Source organism: Callorhinus ursinus, unplaced genomic scaffold (genome assembly GCF_003265705.2).
Source record: "Callorhinus ursinus isolate GAN/ISIS: 27379988/994484 unplaced genomic scaffold, GSC_fseal_2.0 scaffold2, whole genome shotgun sequence".
Taxonomy (NCBI): domain Eukaryota; kingdom Metazoa; phylum Chordata; class Mammalia; order Carnivora; family Otariidae; genus Callorhinus; species Callorhinus ursinus.
In genome coordinates, this window is record NW_027397064.1 from 64,730,753 (window position 1) to 64,753,718 (window position 22,966).

A 22,966-nucleotide genomic window follows, 5' to 3' on the forward strand; every position below is an offset into this window, starting at 1 on the left:
TTATATTTGTCACTCATTCCCAACTATTGTTAACACCTACTATGTACAAATTACTCTGATAGGTATGTTGGGTGCTTGACATTATGGGTATGCATATATCAAAAAGGAATAAGGGAAGAACAAATAAAGACAGAACCAGACAAAATAAACTAAGAGACCATGCAACTAACAGGAAGGCAAGAGCTCATATATTTGGGGATGGTGAGTGGATTTTTTTAAGGAAGGCTATCAGATGGAGGTACAATTTTGATCTGGCTTATAGGAGGGGTACAATATCAATATTAAATACTGAAAAAGGACATTCTGATTGTAATTTAGCTAATGAAGTACATTAAAAGCCCTGTGCACGAGTCCAAATCACCTCTTTTCTTAACAAGTGATACTTATCCACTAATAATCTATGAACTCAAATATTAGAAAGCACAAAGAAAAATACTTCAAGCACCCTAAAAGCCCTGAAAGTTTCATATATTTATAAAAATCACCAGTATTTACTAATTATTAAACCCAGAAAAATCCATCCACTTCTCCATTCAATTCAATCCAGTGTCTAAACCAATGAATTTCCATTTTGTGTCTATCTGTATAATACTGCATAATACCGTGTTTTGATTTGTGCTGTGAACTCAGTGTGTAAATAGTACTAGCTATATGGAGATGTTTGTACTAAACAACAATAAGCTATGTGCTGTGTAAATAGATAAGATTTTCTCTTTTGTATGTTGTATATTTGATGTTGCTTTACGCATTAGATGTTATTCCATTAAATGCTCACAAAAAACAAACAATGGAGTATGATATCACATTTTTTTCACTGACTTACAGGAAAATTTCAGAGATACTTAAACACTGAAGAATTTATTTCAGATTATTGTTACAACACATTTATTTTAAAATCCTAGCATTTACTTTTTTTTAAGATTTTTTTTTTATTTATTTGACAGAGAGAAACACAGTGAGAGAGGGAACACAAGCAGGGGGAGTGAGAGAGGGAGAAGCAGGCTCCCCGCTGAGCAGGGAGCCTGATGTGGGACTCGATCCCAGGACCCTGGGATCATGACCTGAGTCACCCAGGTGCCCCCCCTAGCATTTACTTTAAAAATCCCTCTTTATACACATATTCTCAAGATTTGCTTACATTTCTACCTACATTTTTCTCTAAATTAGAGAAGCCAGCTAACCTTTGAAAAAACTCTGATCAAAACTAGTCACCCTCCATTATCCAGCTGTTGGTAACAATATTAATTTCCTGTGAGCACTGCATTAGCTGCAAACAATTTCTCATATGATGTACTTTAATTAACATAAAGTTTGAAATATTTCCTAATTGCCCTTGTGATTTCTCTTTTCACCCATGAACAATTTAGAAATGTGTTAATTTCAAAGTATTTAAGATTTTTAGGGGCGCCTGGGTGGCTCAGTCGTTAAGCGTCTGCCTTCGGCTCAGGTCATGATCCCAGGGTCCTGGGATCAAGTCCCGCATCGGGCTCCCTGCTTAGTGGAAAGCCTGCTTCTCCCTCTCCCACTCCCCCAGCTTGTGTTCCCTCTCTTGCTGTGTCTCTCTCTGTCAAATAAATAAAAATCTTAAAAAAAAAAAAAAGTATTTAAGATTTTCTCTCAATATCTTATTGTTACTAATTTCTAGTTTTATTCCATTACATTTAGAGAATATACCCAGTATGATTTTATTGCTCTTGAATATACTGAGTTTATTTCGTAGCTCCATGTATGGTCTATACTGGTGAACATATCATGCAGTTTTAGGGTATACTGGGCTATAAGTGTTAATTAGGTTTTAATGGTTTAATGTACAGATCATCTGTTTCTTTATTTTTTGCCTAGTTAATTAGAATTAAATATAATGCATCTCCCCCTTTTTTTTTTTTTTTTTTTTTGCTCCAAAAAGGTTCTTACAGGTACCATGTTAAAAAAAAAAAAAAAAAGGAAGAAAAGCAATACAAGAGAGCAATAACTAACTTTAAAAGGAGTTGAGTTTATTTTTTTTTTTTAATTTTTTTAGAAGGAGTTTAGAATAAAAAGGAAAAAAGGAATGATTCACACATTTGATGAAAAGTGGCATTTTGGTTTTGTGGTTTGGGTTTTTGGTAAAGAGCAGGCAGCTGCTGGAGTGTTTCTTAACTGAAAAAACTTCTATGATCAAAGACACCAAAGAGAGCCATCTCTGTGTTCTCAACCACACCATGCCCTATCTACAGCCAGCCAAATTGTCAAGTTGAAAGAGAACAGTTAAAAAAAGAGGGTGAGGATGGAAACAGTTGCACAGAATCAGAGGATTGGGGATGAACTTCCTCACTCTTCTTTCTCTCTCAAGACTGAATCAAGCAGTGGTTGATCATCCCTTTCTCTGCCCTGTCACGAATAAGCACATTATGCTGGATGCCTCTGTGTGCTCACTGGAAGTTTTGGCTGAATCATCCTCATCCTCATGAGATACCCCTGTGAGTGACATGGCAGGGGGTCGATGAAGTAATCTTACTGCCCCCTGTGTCTTTTAAATGATTCAGTCTCTTTCAAGTACATGTTCAGTTTTTCAGATTCCTATCTCTATAACGTGGCCTCTGGGCATATAGGGGCTTATGTGAACTCAGGGAGGAAAGTGATAATGGCGCCAGAGATCCACATGTATTATCTTCTGGCTCTTGCTGGGCCTGGAGGATCCCTGTACTTGTTACCACTATGATGCAACTGATGCTTACTACATTTGATCATCCTCATACACTAATGCTCTTTGTCCTGACCCCAGGCCAGCCTATATTAGGCCCCTAGCTCCCTTAACACCTTCTAAAAGTTCTGGCGAAGGAATATGCATGAGGGCAGGAGCACTGTGTTGAGCTCGCTCATCTCTCCAATCCTTTTTACCACTGCACCACATTGGATGTCACCAAGCTGGCTCTTACTAGAGGCCTCAGGATATAGGTCACATCTTTACTGTTCTCAGGTTATCCTGTACTTATCTGAGTGTTTCTAATACATTCTACTTCTGGAATTTCCACCTTTGAAGTGGGGAGATGAGGACACACAGATCTGACCTTCTTCCTCTGCCACTAAGTTTTCCTTACTTACTCTCCTAGGCTGAAAAGCTGTTTTCTACATCCCTTTCCTCTCTGCTAACACTTCAATTTAGTCACAGCCTTTTTCTTCAAGGAACACTTAGCCTGTTGACTTAGCATTAATGGCAGGTGCTGTTTCTCTACTCAGTGGAAGAAACTAAGATCTGGGCATAACAGGCATGTGTTCAAAACGCAAGCTGCTGCATCACCAGGATCTGAAGATGCCTAACTGTAAAAATGCATTGGTGCATTGTATCAAATACAGTATTTTTATGACAGATGTCTAAAAGTTTCCAACATCTGGGAACTTACTTGCTTTTTAAAGCAGGGTGAAAATATTTGTGGGGAGACCATAGAGTTGATTCTTTCTTTTCCTCCTAAATCATGAATGAGGTTATGGATTATATGAGAAGGAGAACTTTTTGTATATAGACAAAAAAGATACATATTGTGTGTGTGTATATATCTTTTTCTGTATATATAAATCTTTTTTGTATATATATTTTTGTATACACACACACACACATATATACACACATATATATATATATATCAATACCCCTCAAAGAGTCAAATTATACAGGAATACTTATATCAGACCAAATAGACTTATTTTTTTAAAAAGATTTTATTTTATTTATGTCCGAGAGAGATAGAGAGCACAAGTGGGGGCAGGGGGGGTGGCAGGCAGAGGGAGAAGCAGGCTCCCCGTTGAGCAAGGAGCCCAATGTGGAACTCCATCCAAGGACCTTGGGATCATGACCTGAGCTGAAGGCAGATGCTTAACCAAATGTGCCACCCAGGTGTCCCTAAAATAGACTTTAAAGTAAAGACTACACCGAGAGACAAAGAAGGACACTACATAATCATAAAGGGAATAATCCAACAAGAGGATATAACAATTGTAAATATTTATGCACCCAAGTTGGGAGCACCTAAATACATAAAGCAATTATCAATAGACATAAAGGAAGAAATTGACAGTAATACAATAACAGTAGAGGACTTTAACACCCCACTTACATCAATGGATAGATCATCCAGACAGAAGGTCAACAAGAAAACAGTGGCTTTGAATGACACATTGGACCAGATGGATCTAACAAATATATTCAGAACATTCCATCCAAAAGTAGCAAAATACATCTTCTTTTTGAGGGCACACAGAACATTCTCTCAAGTAGATCACATGTTAGAGCACAAATCAAGTATCAATAAATAAAATCAAAAAGACTGAAATCATATCATACATCTTTCTGACCACAATGGTATGAAACTAGAAATGAATCATAAGAAAATATGGAAAGAACACAAATACATGGAGGTTAAATAACATGATATTAAACAATAAATGGACCAACCAAGAAATCAAAAGATACATGGAGGCAGAGGAAAATGAAAACACAATGGTTCAAAATCTTCAGAATGCAGCAAAAGCTGTTCTAAGAGGGAAAATTATAGCAATATAGTCCTACCTCAAGAAGCAAAAAACAAAACAAAACAAAAACAAAAACCACAAACAATCTAACTTTACCCCTAAAGGAACTAGAAAAATAAAAATAAACAAAGCTGAAAGCCAGTAGAAGGAAGGAAATAATAGAGATTAGAGTAGAAATAAATGAAATAAAGACAAAAATAAAACAAACAAACCAAAAAACCCACAAGAGAATAGAGCAATGAAACAAGAGTTGGTTCTTTGAAAAGATCAATAAAATTGATAAACCTATAACCACACTCATAAAGAAAAAAAGTGAGAGGACTCATATAAATAAAATCAGAAATGAAGGAGGAGAAATAACAACCAACACCACAGAAATACAAACAATCATAAGAGAATATTATGAAACATTATATGCCAACAAATTGGATAACCTAGAAGAAATGGATAAATTCCTAGAAACACATAACCTCCTAAAACTGAATCAGGAAGAAATAGAAAATTTGAACAGACTGATTAGTAGCAATTAAATTGAATCAGTAATCAAAAATTCACAACAAACAAAAGTTCAGGACCAAATGGCTTCACAGGGGAATTCTATCAAACAATTAAAAAAGAGTTACTATCTATTCTCAAACTATTCCAAAAAATAGAAGAGGAAGGAAAACTTCCATATTCAGTCATTGAGGACAGCATTCCCCTGATACCAAAACCAGATAAAGACACCACAAAAAAAGAAAATTGTAGGCCAGTATTGCTGATGAAGATAGATGCCAAAAATCCTCAAAAAAATATTAGCAAACTGAATCCAACAATACATTAAAAAAATCATTCACGATCAAGTGGGATTTATTACTGGGTGGTTCAATATTTACAAATCAATTAACATGATATATTACTTTAACCAGTGAAAGTAAAAAAAACCCATATGATCATCTCAATTGACACAGAAAAAGCATTTGACAAAGTACAACATGCATTCATGATAAAATTCTCAACAAAGTAGTTGTAGAGGGAACATACCTTAACATAATAAAGGCCATATATGAAAAAGCCACAGCTAATACCATACTCAAAGGTAAAAAAACTGAGAGTTTTTCCTCTAAGACCAGGAACAAGACAAGGATGTCCACTCTCACCACTTTTACTCAAAGTAGTACTGGGAATCCTAGCCACAGCAATTAGACAAGAAAAGGAAATAAAAGGCATCCAAATTTATAAGGAAGAAGTAAATTTTTCACTTTTTGCAGAGGACATGATACTATATATAGAAAACCCTAAAAAATTATATACAATAGAAAAACCACACTCATTCCCATTTATTCATTCACTTAAAAATATTCAAAACCTATGATTTGCAAGAAAATTTACATTTTAAAAATTTTTTACCTGGAAGGAAAACTGTCACCAGCCAATTAGTGGGTTACCCCTGTACCATCTCCCATTAGTTGGAGCAGAACACCTGGACTTAGGAAACCCAAGAAAATTAGAGGAGAGCCCATGCTTGGTTTGCTTTGGGCAATGGTGTTCCTGTAGCTTCTTTCTGCTATAGAGGACAGTGGTTCCTCAGTGTGAGCCAGGGGACAGGCCCGCAGGTTCTCTCCAGGCACTGTTCAAAATGCTGGAGAGAGAGCAGTGTAAAAAGCAATTAGCACCTTCACCCTCATGGAGCTTTCCTGTAAGCCAAGGAAATGTACACTAACAAGCATATAGGGGTAAAAATGATATCCTCAGAACTTCATTACTATGGGAACCATGTAGAGATGATTTCCAAGGCAACATTATTATATTGCCTTATAGGTGACACTGTGATCCTTACAGTGCAGTTAAATTTCTATTAAAAAATATTTGTTGATCTTTTATCTTAGTGGGAATGAAGACATTATAATGTCTTTCGTGACCACTGTAATGATCATAAAGTCATTTCCTGCCTCCAGACGAAAAGGCTGGCACATGTTTTCCTAAGTGTTTTTACATTTTTTTTTTTTAGGATTTTATTTATTTATTTGAGAGAGAGAGATAGTGAGAGAGAGCACGAGTGGGGTGGGAGAGGGAGAAGCCAGCTCCCTGCTGAGCAGGGAGCCTGATGCGGGGCTCTATCCCAGAACCCCAGGATCATGACCTGAGCCGAAGGCAGATGCTTAACCAACTGAGCCACCCAGGTGCCCCATTTTTTACATTCATTTTGATAAAGCATACCCTACTACTAGAATAATAAGTGCTGGCTAAATACTAGTTTTGATTATTTGTGCAATGACATATGCAAGGTGATGTGAACCAAACAGTAACAGATTTAAGGGTTGAAAGCTTAAAGTATTACTGAGAATTGGGAAGTGAGTAAAAGTTAATGAGATTGGAAGGAAAAATAATGACATAGATTTCAAAAGCTAGAGGTCTATGTTATTCAAAAGATAATGACATATTAGTCATGAGAAAAGTATGAAAACAGTAATGAACTCTGATTTCAACTTGTGAATTTTTACAATTTAAATATCCAATATATTAAGTGATTTAAATTATTGTAGGTGTGGATGTAAAGTTGGGATAACCATTGGTGTAGATTTGGGAGTTATTAAAAACAGAGGCTAGGCGATGTCACAAAAGCAGATGAGGTTTCCTCAAAAAGTTTATACGAAACTGAAGAATATGGGTCCAGTATTAGTACTGAATGCATAAATGGGAAAAATAAAGTCAGCAAAGATATTTTCATTCATTTAGAAGTAATTCTTTAACTGCCTGCCAAACAAGGTTGAAGTGCTAAAAAGAAATCCAACCAAGAAATATATAGCAATGAAAATTTATCAGAAATGACAAACTCTTGAACTTGTCTAACCACTTCTGAACATTAGTAGAAGTAGGTAAAAAGGACAGCATCATTTTACTCCCCAAAAAACCTGCTTTGGCAAGCTAGCAATTTACCTTTGCTCTCTTTTGGGTATATGTGAAACCCTCAAGGTTGTGTGCTGAGTATTTGTTCAGTTACACATTTTTTAAATTATCATTTATAAAATAAAGTTGGCCTTTTATATGATATACACATCCCACCTTTAAATTCAAAGTTGTCCCTGAGTTTCAAATTTCATTCTTCAGTTTTGTAATCACAAATGCCCCCTTTAGATTGGGTCTACGTTGTCTTTCAGACTGAGAACTCCATTCAGTGACTGTGTATCAAGTCAAGCAGCTTCCACAATCAGGAATGTTTGTGCATCTGCATTTTATCTATCCAAATTTACGTCTATTGAGGGCTCTTTCTTTAACAAAGCCTTACAGAGATTTCCTCCTAGTCAGAACTTCTGCAGCTTGCTTTCTGAGCACCTGTTGCAGTGCTGTCCTTTTCTGTGGGCATGTCTTATCACACCCAGGAAAAGAAGCAAGCTACTAGAAGCAAGAAACTTGTTTATTCTTTATGTTTTTACTTTGTCAATTCAATAAATGCATGATGGACCTTATGCCCACTAAACTCTGTGCTAAGCACTGGGGATAGCAACATCTTTAAGGAGTTATGTCTACAGTCAGGAATCTCACAGTTATTTGGTGTATCCCCCAATTTCTGTCTCAGGAGAGACAAATGATGGGCAGTAGCAGATTTTTTTTTTTTTTTTTTTTTACTATGGCTTAACTAAGAGGTTCTCATATTTTGAAAGGAGAGTACTTTACACTTGGGCTGTACACATGGAGGGGCAGGGTGAGAAGAAATGGGAACACTAGGAATCAATATTTTTAACATGTACAACAAGTCACTATGCTGCTCAGCTAAGTGTGAAATCCTCCATCACTGATAAAGACCAAATCCTAGAAATTTCACAGAATTATTAAATTCCAAAATTATAGCCTTATCTAAAAGATAGATATTTATTTTTTATCTCTGCTTTTGCAAGATTTTATTAACATAATTAGTGGCCAATGATTAATTAAACATTTTGAATTTACATTTTAAAAATATTGGCTCTGCACCTTAGTCTGGGAGTTTGGGCATGAAATCTTACCTCTCTGAGAGTCAAAACGGGGATTAGAATAGGAATGCTTCAAGATTTTTGTCAAGATAGTATTTGAATCTTGACATTATTTATTGGTGTAAATCATTACAATAAACATTTATCAAATAACAAATAGTGCATTTTGTTTAGGTCAGGATACTACTTTCATTAATATATTTTTATTAAATATCTAAATAGTAAATATAAATACATAAACAAAAGTAAATAATAAATGTATCAAAGTAAATGTATAATACTATTATAACACTAAAACATATACATAAAATTAAATTAATAAATAAAACTAAATGGATAAATACTAAATAGTAAATTTATACTACTGATAATGTAGAAATACCACACCCTGCAAATATTCCCTCCCACTCACCACCCAGCTTTTGTTTTCAAAGATTTTTATTTATTTATTTATTTATTTATTTGGGGGGGAGAGTGCTTCAGCAGAGGGAGGGGCAGAGAGAGAGAGAGAGAGAGATTCTTAAGCAGGTTCATAGCTGGCATGGAGCCTGATGTGGGGCTCGATCTCAGGGCCCTGAAATTATGACCTGAGCAGAAATCAAGAGTCCAGCGCTTAACTGACTGAGCCACCCAGACACCCCAGCTGTTGTTTTAATAGCTCCTCAATCTCTCCCCATTTAGTATCCAAAACTCAAAAGTACTAGGTAGTTAATATCATCTGTGAGCTTTTACACAAGGTTAGCTTTAGTAAACTTAAATAATATGACAAAAATGAACGGCATTTTGATATATTCTTTTAAAAATGATTTATCCATTCATCCTTTTTTTTTTAATATTTTATTTATTTATTTGAGAGAGAGAGAGCGCACACAGAGGGATAGTGAGAGGGAGAAGCCGACTCCCCGCTGAGCAGAGAGCCTGCTGCAGGACAGGATCCCAGGACCCTGAGATCAAGACCTGAGCGGAAGGCAGAGGCTTCACTGACTGAGTCACCCAGGCGCCCCCCATTCTTCATCCTTCCTTAAAGGATTCCAATATATACAGTTGATGTGGGAAACAACGGCAGAAGGAAATGTAGATAAAATTAAATGTCCTTATAACCTGCAGCCAAATACTTGAGACAGGCAGAGTATAATGCTCCTCCAGAAAACTCTTAATGTTAATGCCTTGCTAGAGGGGAAAACAACTTTAGCTTAACAACAGAAGGCCTCCAGTACCCTGGGGGTCTTCTTTAGCATATGAAAATCCTTTTTGGAACTTCCCTTATCTTTTTACTTCCCCCAACCCCAAAGTATATTAATGGCTGCTCCTCACAATCCTGGGGTAGGAGCTCTTCCTTTCCACGGCTCCTGTCCCTGTGCTTTAACAAAACCACCTTTTTGCACTGAAGATGTCTCAAGAATTCTTTCTTGGCCATCTGCTCCAGACCTCAGCAACATTCCAGAACACATCAATAATTACAACTTCTTTAGAGATTGAACAAGTATTATCAACTTTATGTCGACAATTTTGAAAACTTATATAAAATGATTAAATTAGGAATTTACATGAAAAGGATAAATTTACTCAAGGAGAAATGAAGCAGCTTAAGATCTTTGGGCCACAGTGACCTTATAAGATAAGGCCAACTCAAGAGCCCCCGGGCCTCAGTTTAAGGAAGCCCCCTAAGTGATATACCCTGTTCGTCTTTCTGTAACTGAATACAGTGTCAAAGTCTTGGATTTAAGTTACTGACAAAAGTGAATACAGGTTACTTTTGGTAATAAAAATATATTATAAAATACGTGAGAATCTAAAACATCACGTTTAGGTACGAATAGGGCCATAAGATGATACTAAATCTAATTCTTACTTTTTCCTAGCCAAGATTTTACTTAAAAATGACTTGAATTATTGACGAAGTATTCAGAAACATGCTTTGAGGAATAGCTGCTATTCAGCTCTGGTTAACAGTGGTGATCAATTGAGTTTCTTATGTTTTAGCAAAAAATTAAAAAAGAAACTCTGATTTGTAAATGTAAGCACTTTTTTAAAATTCTGAGATAATAAAGTAATTCAGAGCTTGGTAACTAGAGTCAATAGATTCAAAGCTTTCCATTTTAAACGGTTACATTGTTTCCAGTTTCTTATGAAATTATGGTTATGAAATATACTTATTTTCTTTTCTAAAACATGCTACTACAGAGGCGCCTGGGTGACTCAGTCAGTTAAGCATCTGCCTTTGGCTCCTGTCGTGGTCCTGGGGTCCTGGGACTGAGCCTAGCGTGGGGCTCCTTGCTCAGTGGGGAGACTACTTCTCCCTCTCCCTCTAGCCCTCCCCCTGCTTGTGCTCTCCTGCTCTCTCTCTGTCAAATAAATAAAATCTTTAAAAAAATAAAATAAAATAAAACATGCTACTATATAACAATCCTTTGTAGGAGTATCTGCAAACTCCTTAATTGTTCAGATTCTACTCCTGCCTCAGCATTTAGCTAGCTATATGCCTTTTGAAAAGAATTATGACACTTTTAGTGTAGGATTGCCAGATAAAATACAGGATGCCAGTTAAATTTGATTTTCAGATAAACAACAAAAAATTATTTTGCATAATTAAATATTGCATGGGACATACTTATGCCAAAAATTATTCACTGTTACCTGAAATTCAAATGTAACTTGGTATCCTAGGTTTTTTTTTTTTTTTTTTGAGGAGATAAACCAATTTTATTGTCCATTACTATGTTATATAAACATCTAGGTCTAACAGATGGGTACAGAAGAAATAAATGAATAGTAAAGAAGAGGGCAATGGAAATTGTTTAAGTTTGGATTATTTTCCAGGATGTTAGGCTGAAAACCATCTCAAAGCATGTGTGTGACTGATTACAGAGTCGGTCTGTTCCCTGGGCAAGGCCTGCCATACATTTAAAGATGTTCAATGTCTTTGTGTGCTCTAAACTGGCTCTTGACAAAACTTTTGAGATCTATGAGAAAAGTAATGTATTCCTGGTGGGGCTCCAGGGCTGTGCTGAGCTCCACTAACTCATCCGCAGAAGTGTTATCCACCCCTCAGTCTGCCAAGAAATCCATCAGGTGGTCATATAAGGCTTAGGTCATGGAATTGGTGTTGAGTGTCCTTTCACACAGACTCGCCAATGGACTGAAAGTTCATTTCCCTGATAGAGAAAATGTCACTCTCGTCCTCCTCTTCTAGCCCAACCTCATCTTCTGGGCTCCTCCTCCCCATCAAACGTTGGCAGGATGCTCTTGCGAATGTTGAAAGAGGCAGTGATCTTTTCTCTGGCAACTTTCTCCAATAATTTGGCTTCTGTCCCATTCACTTCCAGCTCCCAACCTCCAGACATCTTGGGAAGGGACTTAATGCTCTGTATCTTCTTTTCCTCTTTAATTTCATCATTCAGTAATTCAACAAAAATTTTGTCCTCCTGGGTGTGCAGAGCGTTGCAACTGCACCAGGCCCAGGTGCACACAGAGTAGTCCAAAGGTCTGCACGTACTGTCGGGGCAGCAGGGTACATCTGGCATGGAGTCCAGCTCCAGCCAAGCCCAGCCTGAGTGGCACGCAGCACCTCAGAGGCAGCATCCCAGCAGCAGACAAGTGCAGGCGGGAAGGAAGACCCAGGCTGAAGATCCTGACCCATGCGCTGGGGGAAGTCCTGCCCCTGGGCATCCTGTATTTTTATTTACTAAATCTGACAATCCTATTTTTTTAAAAAAGATTTTATTTATTCACTTGAGAGCGAGAGATAGCGAGAGAGAGCACGAGTGGGGTGGGAGGGGTATAGGGAGAGGGAGAAGCAGTCTCCCCACAGAGCAGGGAGCCTGATGTGGGACTCCATGCCTGGGACCATAACCTGAGCCAAAGGCAGGCCTTTAATTACTGAACTACCCAGGCTCCCTGGGTAGTATAAGTCTCTGTTTTCCAATAAATGTAATGGATGGTTCTTTTTCAGATTTAACATCGTATAATTCCTATCTGTGACAGTTAGACTTCTTTATACAGTACCATCATTTGTTACTTATTCATAATTCAAACTTTCCAACTGTAGAATATCATACCAATTTATCACTGTCTTACTGATGAAGAAACTAAAAGTTATGAAATTATTTTCCAAACTTTCCTTCAGATACGGGGATTATGAATTCCCACTAATAAAACTGTAACTGTAAAATGACTAGCTTCACTGAATTGCCTTGACTTTGAAGTTTAATGACATGCTAATGCTGAAATAACTAGGTAATTTATTGGGTTTTTTGCTAAACTTCTACAGCCAGTATCATTTGAAGCACAGAACTCACAAATGGAAGGATTGTATTCCAAAACTACCATTAGCATGTTCTACCAACTCACTTTTTAAATTCCTCAACTTCCTCTAACATTATAAAAAACAAAAAGTGAGATATTTCAGAAAGAATTGGAAGGAAGCTCTTGACTGTTGAAATAGTGTTAGCAATAGCTCAGCTTGTTCTATAGCATTGACAGATTGCAAAATTTATAACATGCACAAGAATCATGCCTGCAGCTATGAGGCAATACTTAATCCAAATCAAAATATGTAGAAAATAGCCTCATATTTGCCTGACATAAAACTATGTTTTAGTAACATTCCAAATAAAAGGTCACTGATAGTCATAAATAGTTCCCATGCAGTCAGGGAATTCAGAGGTTAAAACTGATATGGTTGTATATCATTCCTTCGCACCCTCGGAAAGAACATCTTAATTCCATTTTCATGTTTTTATTCCAAAGATAACTACATATTATTTACTTAGCACATTCCCAGATCTCTGTATGAGAATATTTGTTCTTGTTGACCAAAGTTATCCACCTTATTTATTACAACAGAAAACTGTAAATACACATCTAGAAAATATATACTAACTAAATTTATACAGTAGCTCCTATAAATAATCATACAAAAACACACCAAAGAAAATCACCTTATGCAAATAATCTTCTACCTAAGTATCTTATAATGTCTGATAAATGCTATATACCCAGAAGAAAATATTTTAGTCAACAATGGTCTGCATAGCTCCTTCTACTACCTTTACTTTTGAGTACTCTTTTTTTTTTTTTTTTTAAGATTTTAGAGCACAAGCAGTGGGAGTGGCAGAGGGAGAAGCAGGCACCCCGCGGAGCAGGGAGCCCCGATGCGGGGCTCCATTCCAGGATCCTGGGATCATGACCTGAGCCCAAGGCAGTCGCTTAACCTACTGGGCCACCCACGCATCCCTGGATACCCTACTTTAAAATCAACCTTTGAGTACCTTTTTAATTCAGACTTAGACTTGTATGATCAAAGCTGCCTGAGTACCCTCGATGTCTAGACATTCTGTTCAGTCTGTTAATGAAATAGGTATTATTTTCTCCATTAACATATAAAAAGGACTCAAAGTTGGCACATATATATACAGTTTATAATTCCACCCTTTTCTGTTTCCTATCACATTTTTCCACTTCTACCACAGTCACCAGGGCAAAATAGTTAAAATAGCCAATAATTAATGATAAAAAAATGAAAAAAACTATACCTGATATGTGCTAGATATAGTAATTTCTATTACTTTACCTGGACTTTTAGTAGTGTGCTTTTTCCATCATACCATCCATATTCCAAATATATAGTTTGTGAGTTATTTTCCTTGACTGGCTGCCTTTGATATTCCCAGGTAATTTTTTTTTTTTTTTATCTTGTAGGTAGAGGGAAATATACAGTGTAATTAATTTAGGTCAAGGGTAGCTCACTCCAGAATGCATCTGAATTTCTGATCATCTTTAAATTTTTGTGTTTTGCCTTTCTGACCTTCATATTTCTTGGATGAAACTGGAAACATTCACAGTCTCAAAGTCTCCCCAAACTAAAGTAGGTCTTTTGGGACAAGGCAGGTTTAGGTAGCCAGTACCTTTGACCTAGGATTCAGAGATGAGAAAGGATATTCAGCATGGTATTTATATAATAATAATTTTCTGTGGACTAACCCCTTGCAGCAAGGTAACTGTAATGTTACTAAAAATAATAAAACAGAAAAAAATAACTTTTGCTCCTCATTTTCCACTTCACTAGTATTGAGTCCTCAGGCAAGTCATTTGCTTCAATTTGCAGAACTGTAAAATAGGGATATTAGTGTTTATCTCTGCAAACTCTTAAAGGACTCAAACTAGACTCAGTGAAAGAAAGCACTTTCCAAGGTGTTACAACATGAAGTTTTGTTATTAATAGTCCGTATATATAAATTCAATAGTTTTTAATGCAATGAATTTGATTACTCAACACAGCTGGAGAGAAAAAGAACTGAGACTCATTATAGAGATAAGGAAACTGAAGATTCAATAGTTGAATGACTTGACCAAGGTCATCACAGGCACAAAAATCCAGAAGCTCCCAGCGTGAAGCAGGAGGAGTTCTGCTTTACAGACTAGGCCTTAACCAAGACAAAAGTGGCTCCCATTCTTTAAGGGTTTCCATCACCCTTACTGGATGCTTATTTTGCCTTCACTGAATGCTTATTCTCTCCCAGAAACAGTAACTCTTCTAAGGTTACCCAGATAGTGAGTAGCCAAGCCAGGGATGTGAACCCAAGTCTGTCTGGCTCCAGAGCCTGAGCTCTTAACTGCTGTGGTACTTAGTTAACCACACACATGCTCAGCCTCTCAAGAGAAAAGGCAGAGGAGTTGGATGAGGAGCTCCTGGCAGAAATATGCTGAGACTTGTTAGGTTTTATGTCTGGAAAGCCAGAGTCAGTGGCTGCCTCGGTCAAAGTTGTACATTTTGAGATATATGGAAACCGACAAGTATTTAAGGGCTTACGAAGCTCCTTAAGGGAGAAAAGTAGCTCCCATCTATAGTTACAATTCAATAGGCAATATTAAGATATAATCAAATTTACTTTTTTGTCCTTAGCCTATTTTTTTTTAAGAAAAGGGAGAAAACATCCATATAAGAATGGTGTTTAAATTATAAATTACGGGGCGCCTGAGTGGCTCAGTCGTTAAGTGTCTGCCTTCGGCTCAGGTCATGATCCCAAGGTCCTGGGATTCAGCCCCGCATCAGGCTCCCTGCTCCGCGGGAAGCCTGCTTCTCCCTCTCCCACTCCCCCTGCTGGTGTTCCCTCTCTCGCTGTGTCTCTCTCTGTCAAATAAATAAATAAAATCTTAAAAAAAAATTATAAATCACCAGGTTAATTTTAACAGAGCTGATAATTTTATTTTGAACTTTTAATTTCTTTTTCCATTTTTTAAATTCAGTTAATTAACATATAATGTATTATTGGCTTCTGAGGTGTCAGTGATTCATCAATCTTATATATCTAGTGCTCATTACATCATGTGCTCTCCTTAATGTCCATCACCCAGCTACCCCATCCCCCACTGCCCTCCCTTCCAGCAACCCTCAGCCTGCTTCCTATGATTAAGAGTCTCTTATGTTTTGTCTCCCTCTCTGATTTCATCTTAGTTTTATTTTTTCCTCTCTTCCCCTATGATCCTGTTTTGTTTCTTAAATTCCAAATATAAGTGAGATCATATGATAATTGTCTTTCAAACAGAGCTGATACTTTAACGACATAAAAGGGCTATTTTCCAATGAGTTAGACAATTACTGCTAATAACAGAATTATAGAATCTAGAAACAGAAATTCATTTTGACAAAAAGACATCTTAGAGAGGGAGTAAGAAAATGGATTCCAGAAAACTTGGTGTTGATATAGCAGAATCTGTAGCTTGGAATTTGGATGGGCACTGAAAACTCTGCCCTCCTGCATGCCTATAGTACGGAATATTTTACATGTCTGCATGACCATGCATGTTTCCAGAGGCCTCTCTTCTATCCTGGAATGTGTGCATGTTAATAAGAGTCTCTGCTTAGAAATATATATGATATTATAGAAATATAGTGCCATTTATTAAAGCCATAGCACACTAAACTCAGGCATTTCTTCTTTTGATAATTAGGTTTGAAAAAAATGTTTTATTTTATCTATTGGAAGAGAGGTAGGGATCCTACAAATGACTATTGACCAATTTTCTTTAAATTTTCACTTGAGTCCCACAAAAATATTATTGATGAACCCAGTGGTCTTTCAGCCCCTCCAGGGCAGAGGCAGTATCTTTGCCATCTCTGTTTCTCAAACTCAGTGCTAGGTATTACAGATATTCAATAAATACTCCTTTTATTCAAAATTTAATTCATAAATATATAATCTACTTGGAAATTCTATGCTAAGAAAATATACAGGGATTTTCTAAATTTTGAAAGATAAAATATAATAAAATTGACAAGAAATCATATTTATTTTGGTATTTTAATTTTTTAATTTTATTATTTTAAATTTATTTTATTATTATTAATTATTATTATTATTTTATTTCAGTACTTATAGTCTCTAGGATGCTTGCATATTAATGACCCCCAAAAAGATAAATGATATAACATGGTAATATAATTCCAAACATAAGGCTATGAAAAGCACAATTTACATTTTATTCTATAAATAGTACTATTCTTATTTTCTTCAAACTCTGATACAAGTAAACGTTAAACTTCATAGAAGAAAAATGGATTTACTGATATTTTAGAAATGGTATAGCCATATATGACCTCTTCTGTTTAATAGTATAAAAAAACCTATAAAAAATACAACATGCTCCACACGCAAGTACCCTCCAAAACCATATGTGTGGTCTACAATACTTAAAGAGAAAATATGTATTAAACACTTAAAAATATAATCATTATATTACCATTTCATTTGAGTATGTTACTTATTTCACATACTATAAATTTTATGAGCATTCTTTACACATAAAAATGGCTATGATTACCATGGTTATTAAAAACTACATAAACAATACAACCTTTAGTTGTTGTATATGCTTTTAATTTTTTTTTTAAGTAAGCTCTACACCCAATGTGGGGCTTGAAATCACGACCTTGAGATCAAGAGTTGCATGCTCGGGCGCCTGGGTGGCTCAGTTGGTTAAGCGACTGCCTTCGGCTCAGGTCATGATCCTGGAGTCCCGGGATCGAGTCCCGCATCGGGCTCCCTGCTCGGCGGGGAGTCTGCTTCTCCCTCTGACCCTCTTCCCTCTCGTGCTCTCTATCTCTCATTCTCTCTCTCTCAAATAAATAAATAAAATCTTTAAAAAAAAAAAAAAAAAAAAGAGTTGCATGCTCCATGGACTGAGCCAGCCAGGTACCCCTGTTTTGCTTTTTTTTTTTTTTTAAAGATTTTATTTATTTATTTGACACAGAGAGAGAGAGACAGTTAGAGAGGGAACACAAGCAGAGAGAGTGGGAGAGGGAGAAGTAGGCTTCCCACCGAACAGGGAGTCCTATGCGGGGCTGCATTCCAGGACCCTGGGATCATGACCTGAGTCAAAGGCAGGTGCTTAACGACTAAGCCACCCAGGCGCCCCCCTGTTTTGCTTTTAAATAAGTGTAATTAACAATTGCTCCAGAAGTAATTTCAATGGACAAAACTAATCTGTAAGTTTTACATACATTAGGCATTAGACAAACACACAATCATTTTAAAATTTAATCATTTTTCACACATTCCTGCAAATATATTTGTCTTCAGAGCAAAGAGTGTGCCCCCTCCGCTTGTGCTCTCTCTCTCTTTCAAATAAATAAATAAAATCTTAAAAAAATGAAAGGCATTAAAATAAGATGATAAATAAGAGAGGAAGGAAAAGCAGTTATGCCAATAGTAAAGACAGAGGCAGTGGTGATTAAGTAGAAAACCTGTCAAAGAATCCTGGCTGCCAGAGGGAAAAAAAATGATTTGGGTACTTTAGGATAAAGCTCTCTCATGGAGTATTTATATGGAAGACACTGACTTCTAACAACACTATGTTTTAAGTCATGTAGGAGTACTCTGTAAATTATAAGAACACTATAAGAAGATAAAAATGATAATAAACTATCATGTATATATTCCAGACTTGGGAATAAAGCCATGAGCCTGACTTTTAGCTCTCTGTTGTCATCAATAAGCTCTCATAAAGACCTTAATAATAGGGGCTCCTGGGTGGCTCAGTCGTTAAGTATCTGCCTTCGGCTCAGGTCGTGATCCCAGAGTCCTGGGATTGAGTCCCACATCAGGCTCCCTGCTCTGCGGGGAGTATCTGCTCCCTGCTCTGCTCTTCTACTCCCCCTGCTTGTGTTCCCTCTCTCGCTGTGTCTCTCTCTGTCAAATAAATAAATAAAATCTTAAAAAAAGACAATAATAATAATAATAAAGACATGCTTGCCTGAGATTAAGGGGCTTCTATTAGATACAAACTCTGAAGAGGTTCATTAAAATTGAATACTACCTTCCAACATCTCTGATCTTGCTATATAAAACCTCACACACACACACACACACACACATACATAATCTAGGAAGACATAAAATAAGCACTTTCTTTAGGCTATACTATGCAAAGTGAAGCGCATATGAAGATATTTATCACCTCTGAAGTATGATTTTTGTTTTAAATAAATCTATTCAGTGGCACGTATACTCGAATAAAAAAATACTTAAATATTAAAAAGTTTTTCATTGTCCCAAATAGTTTACAAAATATTTAGACAAACTCCAATTCTATTTCTCCAACAATTTTTGCATTGCCCACTTTATACAGTGTTTGCTTTTTATATGAGTACACACATATTTATTATGTAAACCTTTTTCTATTTCAATACTCTCCAAGCAGAAACCTGAAACCTGAACTATCATTCAAAGAGATATATAGCTAAATGGATCTGCTTTCTACCTGGTGATTTCGAAACTAACCCCATCAGGTAGCTAACCACGTGGAGAATAAGTCTCTCCCAAAAGGGACAAACTCACTATCTGTTCCATTTAAAATGGTCTACCAGTTATTTTAAATTGAAAACACCTGTCCTGATTTAAGCTCCCACGTGCCTCTTAAAATTCCCCTGAGGAATGGAATCTTAAAGGATTTCTTCACTCCTTTATTCATTCCACAGATATCTGCAAAGAGCGTTCAGTGTTCTGGGCAATCCTTTCAGGACACAAAGGATGAGACAGGGACCCTTAAGTTCACCCCCACTACACACCCGGTTATTGTGTAACTGAAAACTGAAAATATCATGGGGCCCAGGCCCCACCTAACAGAATTTACTGGGGCTAAGAAAGGGAAGGGCTAATTCTACCCATGTAGTCAGGAAGGTCTTTCAAAAGAGAAAATACCTAAGTACACACATTAAAAATGGTTGGATGGAATGAAGGGAGGGAGATTTCCAGAGAGAAACTGAACAAAATCTTGGAAACTTGGGTAATTTTGAAATAGCTTAGCGTAACCGGAGGGAAGGATTGGGAGGAGGTAGTTTATAGCAACTGTGATTACTGTTTTGCTAATGAACTATGTATGTAACTAGCAGACTCTAGGGAGTGTAGGTTAGTACCATATGAGAAGAACATCAGGTCTAGCCGATTAGTGATTCGGAAAGTTGTCAAACATGATTATACCTAAGGAAGGCTAAGTAATGCCGGGAATGCCTCCAGGATACTTCAGTCCTGTGCCCTTCCATCTTAATACTCAATTCCACAATTGCCGCAGCTAGGAAAGAGAGCATAGAGTCAAGCACTGGCCCTTCAGTGATTCCACCAGGAAATGAAACGTTCATGTCTGTTCACATTTACTTCCTAAAACAAATTACATCGCTATACCTAATTTCAGTGGGGTGGAGAGTGTAATCCTCCCTATGCCTAAAACTAGGAGGACAGGAAAAATTGGTGATCAGGAAAATGCCTACAGCAGTTATGAAACGTTATGAAAATGATGTTTCAGGTTAGACAAATGGAGTCAATATTTATTAGCATGTCATAAATTAAAATCAAAACTAAAGTTTAATTTTGATTTTTGTGATCAAAAGTCAATAGAGTAGTTTCACTGTTACTCAATGCTTGCATTGCTGTCTGTGCAAGCAACTGTAAGTCATTTAGAGGCATGACTGATTCATGAAATTGTTTAACCTTAATTATTTAGAGACTAAAAGCCAAGCACATTTAATTTGAGTAATATTTAAATCAGGTAAAATATTAAAATGCAACTTTTTCTGATTCGGTTTCATTATCTAAATAAGCTACTTCCCCCCCCTTTTCCTATGTAAAGATACATTGAAAGGAATGTATTGTGCACAGAAAGGAATACATAGTAATGAGTGCCCATAACAGACAAATGCCATATTGCCAGGTATTTAGTATGTTAGTTTCAGCAATCCTTTTGATTGCTACAATGCTTAGATACTAAGGAGCATTTAGTCAAGACTTAGTTTTACATATCAGTTTAATTTTTACCCCCTGTCAAACGTTATCCTATCACTGGGGTGAAGTGGCCAACACAGAGTTGTTACGTGATGCTAATATCACAACAGAGGCCTCCTTTACCATGTTTTCACCTAGTCTTTGCAAGTTTATTGAAATATTTTTATTCTTAAACTGTAGTCTAAGGTTAATTTCTTAATTTCACGTTATTTTCCTGAAAGCAAGCTTTTGGGCCCATCAAAAATGCCTTGCACCTTACAATTGGCATTTGTAATATACAGGATATGCAAATATACCTCTTTGTCAGGTGTAAAGAACCATCTACAGAGCAGGCGCATAGGAACTAAAATGTACAAACAAGCACGCAGCTGTGTCTGTGATTCTTTTATTCCTGTAAAATTTCCAAGAGGTGAATAAAATCGATCATTTGTCCTTAGTTAATAGATTATCATCAGACATTATTTTCCAGTCCTCATGTCACAGCTGTTATATGCTTAAAAAGCAGGAAAGAAAGAAATACGCCTCTGAAGACAGGGCAAGCTTAAACCTGCCACCGATTAGAAAAATCAGTGTCACAGGGGCGCTTTTAAACGAATAGCAACCTTAGAGGTCAAGTTGGCGGGGGTGGGGGGGGGGAAGAATAGAAACAAACCGCCCTGGATGTGGAAGGTCGTACTACGGGGAGAGCGAGCTGCAGGCCCTGTTGGGCAAGTTTCTCTCCGCACTTCCGCGGCAGCCCGGGTACTCCCCTCCGGTCCTCGCAGGGCAGGTACCCTCCCTTCCTCCCCACCTGTTCGGCTCCCGCGCGCCGGGCTTCCCGAAGCGACGCCCTAGCGATGGGAATGGGAACTCTCTGCACAGGAGTTTCCTTTCCGTTCCGCTCCCCCAGCCGGACCCCAAAGACCCGAAATCGGGTGGGAGGGAAATTCCTACCCGGTCCTCGCCCACTCCCGCCCGTTTTTGTCTCCGGCTCACTGCCTCTCTCGCTCCGATGCCACCGAGCCTCGTCGCCACTTTTGGGTGGCCGACCGGCGGAGGTGGCGGCGAGCTCCGGAGCTCTGGGCAGGGAAATGGGACAGGGTGAGTGAGCCGGCTAGGGGAAGGCCCCGCGGCGCCCCGTAAGGGCCAGCCACCCCGCCTGCAAGGCAGGGGGAGGCGCTGCCTCGGCCCTGCCCGCGCGGGGCTGAGCCTGGGAGAGGCTGCCGCGCTCTCCTTCAAGTCCCGGCTTGAGAGACCAACTACGAGCGCGCGGTCCGGGGGAGGGAAGAGTGGGAGAGGAAGCCGCGCGAAAGAACAGGAGAGCCACTGGCTCCTTCTGAAAAGAAAGTAGGAGCCCTGGGTGGGAAAAGAGGAATTAGCCCTTCCAACTTTTCTTCGCGAAAAGTTTTCCCAGGGCGTTTTGTTTGTGCAAACTCGGCCAGGGGAGCCCGGAGACGCGCTGCCGGCGTGGCGGCGGTGCCTGTAAGCCTCGCTTCTTACCCTACTCCTCCTCCTTCCAGCCTGGGCAGCTCCTCTCCCGCCCCGAGAGGCGCCAAATGGCTACCCAGTAAGCCCCACGGGGCGGGGGCTGCAGCGCCGCCTTCCGCCGCCGTAGTAGCGGGCGGCCGCTAGGACCTGAGGCGGGGGACCCCGCGGGCTGGGAGGCTCGGCCCGCAGGTGGGAGCGCACCCGGAGGCGGACCGGCCGGGGGCTGGGGGGCTCGGGCGGGCTCTTGACGCGCGGCCCGCACCGCTCAGGCCTCCAGTAGCGCGCGTCCCGCCCTGACCAGCCGGCCTCTCCCACTTTAGTAGTGACACGCCGCCTCGGAGCTGGAGCCCACGCCGCGCCCCGCAGGGCGATGGACAGCCGAACCCCGCGCTCGCAGGACGCCCTGGCGGCGCCCACACCTCCCACCGCCCCAACTGGGTAAGCCTAAGAGCGCCGCGCCGAAGTTCTCCGGGGAGGGCGAGGGCAGCAAGGCCGCCGCAGCGCGTTTACCTGGCTGGCAACTCGCTGCGCTGCCAGCTGCCTGACTCGGTGCGGGATAGGCAGCCGAGGAGGCTGCTTCCTCCTGGCCTGCTTGGAGGCCGCCCGGGCGCGGGGGCGAAGGGATATGGTAGTTTTGATTGCTTTTCTGTTGGGGCTGCTCTGAGTTGCCGAAGGGCAGCTGAATGCTAGGAATTGGGTCAGAAGTCCTGGAGCAAAAATTGTAACAAAGAGCCCCTTGTTTGGTGCTCTGGAGGAGCG

The 22,966-nt window shown here is 38.8% G+C and overlaps 1 protein-coding gene and 1 pseudogene across 9 annotated transcripts in view; one reads left to right on the forward strand and one right to left on the reverse strand.

Moving 5' to 3' along the window:
• Positions 1-11,348: 11,348 nt before the first annotated feature.
• Positions 11,349-12,044, reverse strand: LOC112809815 (complement component 1 Q subcomponent-binding protein, mitochondrial pseudogene; annotated as a pseudogene).
• Positions 12,045-21,366: 9,322 nt separating this feature from the next.
• COBLL1 (cordon-bleu WH2 repeat protein like 1) overlaps positions 21,367-22,966 on the forward strand; it is a 159,880-nt gene continuing 158,280 nt past the window's right edge. For 5 of the 9 annotated variants that reach the window (XM_025853720.2, XM_073883160.1, XM_073883167.1 and 2 more), the window contains exons 1-2: positions 21,532-21,820; positions 22,528-22,645. In XM_025853720.2, coding sequence (XP_025709505.2) covers positions 21,577-21,820; positions 22,528-22,645 — 362 coding nt within the window. In that variant the 5' untranslated portion in view covers positions 21,532-21,576. Of the gene's footprint in view, positions 21,510-21,531; positions 21,821-21,856; positions 22,202-22,325; positions 22,646-22,966 lie in introns of those variants that run through there. The other 4 variants (XM_073883170.1, XM_073883185.1, XM_073883179.1 and 1 more) reach the window with 4 other exon arrangements.